This window comes from Corylus avellana, chromosome 2 (assembly GCF_965113065.1).
Source record: "Corylus avellana chromosome 2, dhCorAvel1.hap1.2, whole genome shotgun sequence".
Classification (NCBI taxonomy): Eukaryota; Viridiplantae; Streptophyta; class Magnoliopsida; order Fagales; family Betulaceae; genus Corylus; species Corylus avellana.
In genome coordinates this window covers 37,017,524-37,028,045 of record NC_142491.1, presented here as the reverse complement: position 1 = coordinate 37,028,045, position 10,522 = coordinate 37,017,524, and the positions used below count along the sequence as shown (strand labels likewise).

General features: G+C 39.7%; 2 protein-coding genes across 2 annotated transcripts; one reads left to right on the top strand and one right to left on the bottom strand.

Moving 5' to 3' along the window:
* Positions 1–367: 367 nt before the first annotated feature.
* On the top strand, positions 368–3,741 carry LOC132175444 (COBRA-like protein 7). Its single transcript, XM_059587397.2, has 2 exons — positions 368–1,048; positions 1,834–3,741. The coding sequence occupies exons 1-2, from the start codon at positions 502–504 to the stop codon at positions 3,246–3,248; spliced, it is 1,962 nt and encodes a 653-aa protein (XP_059443380.2). The 5' UTR covers positions 368–501; the 3' UTR covers positions 3,249–3,741.
* A 1,138-nt stretch (positions 3,742–4,879) lies between these two features.
* Positions 4,880–9,035, bottom strand: LOC132175434 (two-component response regulator ARR1). The gene is made up of 6 exons (XM_059587387.2): positions 8,591–9,035; positions 7,939–8,091; positions 7,482–7,862; positions 7,020–7,096; positions 5,693–6,874; positions 4,880–5,611 (listed from the first exon to the last, which is right to left on the bottom strand). Exons 1-6 carry the CDS (start codon positions 8,763–8,765, stop codon positions 5,537–5,539), a joined length of 2,043 nt encoding a protein of 680 aa, XP_059443370.2. The 5' UTR covers positions 8,766–9,035; the 3' UTR covers positions 4,880–5,536.
* Positions 9,036–10,522: the final 1,487 nt, after the last annotated feature.

Below are 10,522 nucleotides of genomic sequence, written 5' to 3'. Positions count from 1 at the left end.
AAAAAAGTCAAAATATCCACGTGGCATGACATGATCAGAAGGCCCAAAAACACAACATGCGCTGTGTTTGACTGTATCCGGTATCCCCCAGGAAAAGCACCTCCGGGAAGCCAACGGGCCGCTTCTACAAATTCAAATTAAAGAAAAGGAACTATTCTTGACAACGCCGTTTCACATTCAAACCATTAACCATTTGTTTTTTCTCTTCACATCGCCGTCTCGTTTTAACCATTTTCTTTGAAGCTTTCTTACAACCAAAACCAAACTCCGTTGAACGACTCCAAGACGGCACAATAATATAATATAATATTTTCCAAAATCAAATAAACAAATCTGGAAATAAAAAAGAAAAAGAAACACTCTTTCAAATCACCAGCTCCCTCAAAGCTGTACGCGTTTCCGCTCTCTATTTCTCCAAAAGCGCCTCTCAATTCTCTCTACATCTCCGTCTCTCTCTGCTTTGTTCCATTCAAACGAGTTCAAAATCCCAGACCCAAAACCATGGCCTTCTTCCATTTCCACCCCCACTGCGTCGCCGTTTTCGTCATTTTTACTATTTTGCCCTTCTCGATCTCTCAGTCGCCGCCGTCGTCTGCTACGGCGGGAAACGCTACTTGCAACGGGATATACGTGTCGTACGCCTACACGGGCGGAAAGGAGCTCACGCCCACTCTGAAGTCCGACCCGACTCACCAACCGTACCGGTTCGAGTCCGTCCTCACTGTGCTCAACAACGGCCTTGTGGAGCTCAAGTCGTGGATGGTCTTCGTGGGGTTTCAGCACGACGAGTACTTGGTCTCGGCGCCCAACGCCGTGCTTGCTGACGGGACCAAACTGCCGGCCGGAGTGGGGAACGGCACGATTTTCGCCGGGTCCCCTGTGACGGACCTCAAGACAGCAGTGGAGACTGCCGGAGACCTGACCCAGATGCAGGTCCAGGTCAACCTGGTGGGGACACAGTTCGGTGTGGCTCCCCCTGAAGTTCCGTTGCCAACGAACATCTCGCTGGTCAATGATGGGTGGATTTGCGATAAATTAACTGCTTCAGGTAAGATTTTCTTTGTTTTGATTTCGTTTCGTGGATTTTTGAAATGGATATTTGGTGATGCTCTTCGTTTTTGTTTTTGTTTTTTGTTTTTTTGAATTTTGTTGGATATTCTGTTATATGGGAGATTAGATTGTTTTGAGATGTAGACTGTAGTAGTGGTTTTTCCAGTAGATTTGTGATCTGGGTTATATTCAGCGGATCAGGAGGGTCTACATTTTCTAGTATAACTTCGAGTTTTAGTTCTTAAAACCTGAACCATCTCATTTGTCCACGACAGAATAGGATGGTGGTGTGCCCTCAGATTTGGTTGTTTCACTAAATAATTGTCCACTGGGGCAAAGACGAAAAGAGAAAAACCATCAGTAATATGCAAAACACTTTATTGGTGTTAGTTGTGTTGTTTTGTTAAGAGAATTGGATCAAGACTTTGTCAGCATTTCCTACTATTTTGAAGTGGACCATTTCAAAACTTGTGCGAGACAAACTGTATTTTAGAGTGTTTGCCTCATTTTGTTGACTTGTCTGATAAATCTTTGCGTGCCTCTTTCACGAGGAAAGACCTGTTGGGTTCATAACTACCATAGAGAAAGAGTCATGATTGTGATAGAAAATGAAATGGAGCCTGAAAGAAAGTTCTTCCTCTAAAATCCATTATTTAGCTATTTCTTTCTTGTTGTAGGCACATTTATTATTATTATGTTTGATATATTTGTTTGGTTTTTGTGATGAATTGGGATTTGAACTTGAATAGAATGTGTTCATGAGCATGAATGGTGGTTTCTCAGGGAATGGGACAGCAGTCTGTTGCACACAAGATCCAAACTTTAAATCAAACATCACATTGGATGATGGGTTCCTGCCTCGCCAGAGTGGTGACCTTACAATAATGTATGATGTTACCCAAACATATGAGTCGAATTACTGGGCAAAGGTCACAATTGCTAACCATAATCCTCTTGGCCGTCTTGATAACTGGAAATTGAGCTGGGAATGGACGAACAATGAATTTATCTTTGCAATGAAAGGAGCATATCCATCTGTTGTTGATTTTTCTGAATGCATATTTGGCCCACAAGGTACATACTACCAGGATATGGACTTCTCCAAAGTATTAAATTGTGAAACAACACCCACCATAATTGACCTGCCTCCGACAAAGTACAATGACACAACTTATGGGCAGATCCCCTATTGTTGCCGAAATGGTACAATCTTGCCACAAGAGATGGACCCAAGCAAGTCGATTTCAGCATTTCTGATTCAAGTGTATAAAATGCCACCAGCTCTCAACCGGTCTCTGCTTACTCCGCCGGTGAATTGGAAGATCAATGGTACACTTAACCCTAATTATCAATGCGGCCAGCCAGTGCGGGTGAGTCCTAGTGAATTCTCAGATCCATCTGGCTTACCATCGAATACAACTGCAATTGCTAGCTGGCAGGTAGTCTGCAATATAACACATCCCAAGGGAGAAAGCCCCAAATGCTGCGTCTCATTTTCTGCTTACTACAATGAGTCTGTCATTCCATGCAAAACTTGTGCATGTGGGTGCCCTAGTAACACTGCTCAGACCTGTAGTACGACAGATCCGGCTATGCTTCTTCCATCAAATGCACTTCTTGTTCCTTTTGAAAATCGGACTAGCTTGGCTACAGCTTGGGCTCAACTTAAGCATCTGCCGGTGCCAAACCCAATGCCCTGTGGAGATAACTGTGGGGTCAGTATTAACTGGCATTTGTATACAGACTACAGTAATGGATGGAGCGCAAGGGTCACAATATTCAATTGGGATGAAACTTCCTTTGCTGATTGGTTTGCTGCAGTACAATTGGACAAGGCAACCCCTGGTTTCCAAGCAATGTACTCACTCAATGGAACTACCTTGGCCTTGAATGGTGTCAACAATACCGTATTCATGCAGGGTCTTACAGGAATAAACTATCTTGTAGCTGAAACTGATGGAGCTGACCCCAAGAAGGATCCTAGGGTGCCTGGGAAACAACAGTCCGTGATCTCCTTCACCAAGAAATTGACCCCTGGAATTAATGTGCCTAATAGAGATGGTTTTCCCACTAAAGTATACTTCAATGGAGAGGAGTGCTCACTTCCTTCAGTAATTCCAAGCGGTGGCGGTAGAAAGGGCCCAGCTATGGTTCTTTGGATCCTAGCAGTTATAGTGTTCATGTTGGTGCAGCAATAGCTGGGGGATGAGGCATTGCTTGGTTTTGCAGTTGCTGCTATTTTTTTATTCTTTTAGTGATTAGATTGATATCTGCTTCTTCATTAGCGGAAGACGTGTACACTATGATTGTTACATACAGGATGTTATGATACCCCAACAACTATGGCATAGCCGAGCTGCAAGAAAATGAAAACAATGACAAGTGAACGGCAAGTATTCGAAGTGATGTTGAATCTTATGTTGTGTAAACATCATTGAACTCTGTTGCTCAATTTGATTCTTCATGCTGTGTGTTTCATGTCTCCAACTCTCCCCTTGTTTGATGTTGAGCAGATCAGATTCTTACTGTGACTTTGGTACATGACAAGTAGACTTTTGTCTGAAGGAAAAAATAGTTTTCACCTGTTTCTGAGGCTCTTTTTTATTTTTTCCTGGATTTTGTTGTAGATAAATTGAATCTTATTGAATTTTTCTTGTGTTCACCATTGTCATGGCAACACTCGCTTTTGGATGAAAACAGTTTCACAATCCACCTGCACTGTTTATTGTGAATTAGAAAAGAAAGAATCATCCGGATTCCCTGAATTATCCTAATCCCAGCAAGCAGAACATCCACTCTAAGATCGGCAAATGGTGAATAACCACCAACTTCAGCAGTATATATATCTATATCAAGTGTTTGCTGCACTTTCTTGTTTGCCATTTCAATTTTATAGAGCCAGATTTTGTTGTTAATCATGGGGTGATAGATATGCGGTGTCCCAACGCATTGTCCTTTAAAGTTCATATTAATGCATCAGAGCTATTTGGTTGTTACCTTATTTGGACTCTGGTGCTGGTGGGTCTTTGAGCTACTTCATTGTTGGAAGACCATGGGTGGAGTCAATCCAAAGAGGTCATATGGAAAGTCATTCCAACTTATGTGGTGCATTTGGAGAGAAAGAAATAGACATCTTTTCGAAGACTCGTGACTATAATATGTTTCAACTCGAATCCTCCTCCTTGATTTCTCTTTTAGATTGAGTAGTTTCTTTTGTTCCTAATTTCTCTTCCTTTTGTCTAGTAGATCTTATTAACTTTCTATATTTTTGACTCATTAGGGTGGTTGCTTCGCTTATATATTTTTCCTGTACTCAAACATCATTAGATCGTAGAGTAGGTTAGATTTCTACAAAATGAGCAGTCCAGGAGTGAAGCCCTCAAGCAGCATGCTTCCGATGCATATATGCAGGCAAGTGTAAATAAACAGGTTAGCAAAGGAGATGTGCTATACATCATTTCCTTTCCTGGTTCCTTTTTCCTATTTTTCAAAATTACTATTGGATCTTGTGGGGCTCATGTGTAGGACCCATATGACTCCACAGATCCAATGATAATTTTGAAAAGTGGAAGGATGAGGGAAGAACCAATGGAGAAAATGTAGCATTTTTCCTTGGCAAAGAATAATGAGAGTCTCCCCTCACTAGTTCATCTAAAGCATTCCTGTCGTTTAGAGTGGGGGACAATTAAGTCTTTTCTCCAACTCAACATTATATTTATAGTGCATGTTTATCAACATGACAATCAACAATCAAATCGAAAGATATTTGAGATTCAAGGAACCAGATATCTTGTACCTAAAGAGATGGAAAGCAGAACGAGCCTTGGAGTCGCATAACAAAGTGGTTGCCATTATAAAGCACAAAGTGAGAACCTCCTCAAATGTAAGTACAGGAAAACAACCAGAAAAGAATACCCAGACTTATGTCTTGAGCAATAAAATGGAATATATACATCATTTTCAATGGCTAAAATAAGAGAAAAAAAAAATGAAGAGAAAAAAAGAGGGAAAGAAAAACATCCAAACTTGACCTGTTATTAGAGTTAGAAAAGCTCCTACAAATCTGCAGATGTATCAAAACCTTGTCTCCACAGCTCAACACATAGCCTAAAACCAATGGACACCTTCACACGCACCCCTAAAATTAGTAGCTTCTTGCTATATTTTGCTACTAACAGCAGTCAAAATTTGCATGTACGCCTTTGCAGTATCATGCAGTGGTAACTTTCCTGCTTCACTATTTGTTCCAACGTAATTGAATCATCTCAATTATCCATTGGTCTGATCCTTAAACGTCCAAGTTAAACTGGCATAGCAGGCTATTCACAAAGGAAGATGAAAATAAGTGAAATAATTTAGCTCTGTATCATCTTCAGGTAGAAAGTTGAATCTCCAATGTATGATTGCAGGTTAAAATTCCATCTGTGGTAGCAAGTATGTACATCAGAACTGCAACCATAGAAAGAACTGGAACACGGAGCACTTTCTACACCGGAATATTATCCATGGAATAACCATCAAAGTCGAACTCAGTTTCAGCCGGTCCGATACCTCCTTGCTGCTGCAAAGCAGAAGAATTTTCCATATTAGTGACAAAAACATTGCTTAGATAAAACAAATCGCAAACATCTAAACGACAAACCTGTTTGAGGAGTGCACTCATGAGATCCTCCTGACCAAAATGTTCAGGAAATAGGGTTGTCTGACTGCTTGCATCAGGAATTCTTTCAGCCTTGACCCTGACAGAATTGTCAATAAGAAGGTTATTAAGGTGTTGACCACCATTTTGTGTATTCCTTTGCTCGGTACTGTCCACCCCTGAGAACATGCCCCTGCCTAGGGCGGATGCATTCCTGTTCTGCCCACTCCTTTGGCTAGAAGAATAGCCTTGATGAACTAAAACCGATGGTGAGACTTCAAGGTTGCCTTGAATAGGGTTTGCATTTTGAGAGGCATCAAAGTGCAAGCCAACATTCTGTAACTCCCAATCTTGGGATTTGTGCTGATGCAAGTCGTTGAAAATATCATAACTAGGTAAAAGTCCTGTCGATCCTTTCATTTCTGAGCTAACCTCTTCATGAAATGCTCCTTTAGATGTGACATTGGATATCCCAGGAGTACTTCCAAGAGGGAAACTGTTTCCAGTCAATTCTGTGGTGTGGTTCATTGGAAAACTCAGCATTGAAGATGTTGGCGGAACTTGATTGTACCCTGTCCCTCTGCCATTATCACTAATACCATTTCTTCCTATAACCCCACCAGCAATTCCATTTGACATAATAGGCTGTCCTATGGACGACGGATGCCTAGGAACATGACTGCCAGTAGATTCATTGAGTATCTGGCCTCTTGATTGTGGTTGAGCCATCTGCATTAGCAAAGAGCTACTTTGTCCACCATGGGCATTGACTTGCATATTCAGGCTCCCAAGTGACTGTGCAGACTGGTGCAAAGTGGCAAGCTGCTTTGGCTCCATAGTTGTTGGGATTCCATGAAGTAAATTAATTGGTTTACTATTGCTCAGATGTTGCTGTTGCCCCTCCCCAAACCTTAACTTTGGATTTTCAAAGCTAAAAAGGTTCCTCTGATCAACCAGTGGCATTTGAATGCCAGATTTTGAGGTTGATCTGCCAAGTCCGGCTGCTTGAAGTGTGGCGAGACTTTGAGCCGGTAGTTGACAACTAACACCAAGACTTTGAAGGTCAAGCCCACTGAGCGAAGACATCGGTCCAAAAGGTGCTTCTTGAGGGCTCATGAAAGAATTATTCAGACCACTCTGGTGTTGTGAAACCCCACTTAGCCTTCTAAGGTACAAGCGATATTTCTGTACCGCAATGTTGACTAGTCAGTTTATAATAAAGAATGAACAAATTGTAAAATAGTCGCACAAAAACAGTACATATAAGCATGAATCACAAACTTTTATATGCTCCTTGGAATATTGCAATTTAGGTGCAATTGTACCATACCTGAAGGTGACTAGCAACATTTTCTCTAGTGAGCCCAGGAACATTCATCAACTCCAGAATTTTCTTAGGAACAGCCTCTGTATGCATTCAACACGTGATAAAGTAAGAGGAAACAGAGATAGTTGAAATAAAATAAACAGACATAACATATAACATAAAAAGAGTAATTCCAAAATAAATCAAACTTGCAACGGAATGTTAAAGCCTGATACAGAATCCAATTCATGTAGCCACTGTAACATAGATTCAGTCAGAAGCATGAGCTTTTAGCATTAGGCAAAATATAGATGTAAACAACGAAAGCAAGTTTGATTATGACTTGCATTGCCTACGTCCACAAGTGCAAAGATCGTTTCCATAAAATTTTGATACTTCATTTCTCTAAACATGCAACTTGAAGAATTGGTTGGTAATAATAATATAGGCCAGGCAAATTGAGAGATGTGGGTGAAGAATACGCACTGTCAATGCCTAGTTGATTAACAGCAGCCACAAACTGCTGATGGAGCTCAACTGACCAAACTACCCGTGGCTTCTTTAATGTGGATGTATCATCCCTCTCCTCGGCATCTTCTTCCTCGTCCTTCCTCTTCTTGGAGCTTTTCCAATTCCCTTCATTAGCTGAGGATGAATAATCCACATCTTCAGACGGTTTTTGCTGCCGATCTCCATCTTCTACGCTACCCGATTGCTCCACGTCCTTCCACTCATTCTTTCTCTTGCGAACAACATGCTGCCATATGTTCTTCAATGCTTCGATCCTGACCGGTTTGATTAGGTAGTCACAAGCACCATGAGTGACGCCCTTCATGACAACGTTTTTGCCGTCATCTGCCGACATCACTGTTCAATCACATTTCATAAATCAGAGTTGAATCGAAGTGGAAACATAATTCACACTGAATAAGAGGGTACATACTGATTACAGGCAGGTCCATCTCTAGCCCAATGTGCTCCAGGAGTTTGAATCCATCCATGTCCGGCATGTGAACATCGCTTATAACAATATCGAACCCATTTTTGTTCTCTCGAAGCAACGACAATGCGATCTCTGCTCGATTGCATTTGGTAACTGAAATATCACAAACAAATTAAATCAATCATTCAACAATTTAAACAAATAAACCCTTCTAGGAACAAAGGAATATGGTTCTGAACGCACAAATTGAAACTCAAATTGATCTCTGAAACAAGATAAATAAATAATACGAGAAATTTCTAAAATCCAAGCTATGTTGAAGCAAATCACAATCTTTAACATGGTCAATCCAACTAGAATTGCAGCTGAAAGTGTTAAGAGACGTAGAAAATTATAGCCAACAATCAAGAAGTTCATTTTGTTCCCCTTTCGACCACAGATTCCCAGTTCCATCCACCAAAAACACACAACTTTAAAAGACAACAATTGAAGCAGGAAAGAACATATATGTTTGTATCAAATTAGCCCAAAAGAAAATAAAATCGTATTCTTATCCAAAACAAACTGAGAGAGCCCAACCAAGAAACAAAGCAAAAAAGAGAGGGAGAGAACCATAATTAAAGAGTCGCAAAGACAAATTAGCAAAGAATACCTTCATAAAGACAAGTCCTTAGCATCTTCTCCAAGATCACAAGGCATGTGGGGTCATCATCGACGACCAGGACACGCAGTCCCGCCGGGAACTGGTCCGGAACGACGTCGCCGGCCTTCCAAGCTACGCTTGAACTAGCCGTTGACATGGATCCCTTCCCGATACTCGGATTCATTTATCCAAAAACAAAATCACAAATCCCAGAACACAAAAACAGAGAGAGATTCTTTCAAGAGAAACTGAATCACATACTTGAACTCGGCATCAAAAGCTTGACACCCAGTTCGAAATCTAAAGAACCCAATTGAATTATGCAAGAATCTAAAGCAAAGAGAAAAAGAATTCGAGTTTCTATAACTATATTTTCTGAGTGATTACTGAAGCTGAAGACCTGGGCTTTGCTTCGCTCTGCTTCAATTCAAGCTCGATCTCTGTGTTTTTTGGGTTATGATTATTTTTTTACTAATTATTTTCTGTGTTCTTTGATTATTTTATTTATAGGTGGGTCACTCCTGAAAGAGTGGATCCAGCTCACACATAGGATTAACTAACCCCACAATAAGCTCTAAAAGTTACTGCTACTGTTTTTGGTAAAATAAAATTATCTGCTTAATATCTGTAATTTGGTTACCATAACTGAAGCTGATTAGTTTTTAAAGGTCAAACTCAGTTTGAAAATTTCTAACTTAATGCCCATGACTTTCAATTTCGGAAACTGTATTGAAATACTTGCTACAAAACATGGGGAGGCTTTAGTTCAAGTATTTTAACTACTACTTTGAATTTTCTTTTAACAAATTCTTGGATATTAGTTCTTATAATTTTCTTTCTAGCAAGTTCAATGAAGGAGGACTCTTGAGTGTTTGACTAAATCTCTTGTTTTTTTGTTTTTGTTTTTGTTTTTTTCTTTTTCAAACTTCATTGCTGAATATTTTGAACAAGTACTATCATTTAAAAAAATTAAAAAGAAAATTCAATTTTATTAAGAGAAAAAATTTATTATTTATTTAATTAATTCGATTTTTTTATTTTATTTTATTTTATTTTGGTCATTATCCAAGTTACTCTAATTGACAAAGTGGGCTAGGTGATTTTAGAAAAAAAAAAAAAAAATGATGGGCAACCCATTCATAAATGCAGCCAATGGCCATTTTGAACTTCCATTAAAGTCATACCATCAAGGTGTGGGGGGGGGGGGACCTTTGTTTGTACCCACAAAACCAAATTTTGGGTCTCATATTTTAAGACCAAAACTGCATTTGTCACACTCTTTTGGTCAAACTCTATCAACAAACCACAAAAGCATTTGAAGCCACTTATATGAATTGACCTAAAAATGACCCCTTCATTCCTTCAAATAACTCAAACCAAATTCCAATAATATCAACTCTTTCCTTAAATGTCTTGCTGTTGCTAATGTTGCCATTACAAAGAGTACATATATATATATAAGCACACCACATTTTTTAATGGGTCACCTCCAACAACCCTTTTTAGACCCACTCTTATTACTATTTTTTATTATAAAAAATAAAAAATTAAAAAACTTTATAGTTTTCTACTACTTGGCATTGTTAATTGGTGACAAAAGGTAAAATAATAATAATAATAATAATAATAATATTAAAAAATTAAAAACAAGAAAAAGAATGAAACAGGCTTTAGGGATTCATCGTGACGGCCGAACAAACAAAACCGAGAGAGAGAGAGAGAGAGAGAGGTACCACTTATCAGCATTCAGTAGGGAGTCCAAGATCTTTTTGAAGCTCTTCTTTTGAAGCGGCTGATTACAACCGTTGAATGAGGTTCTGTGTTCATGCTCACCACTTCCCCCAGCCGACACGTGTTGTTTTCCGTCGCACAAAAAAGATAAGGTCTCCTTAGCTTATATTGATTTTCCAACGTCCCCAGTGATTCGATCTGCTTGTACGT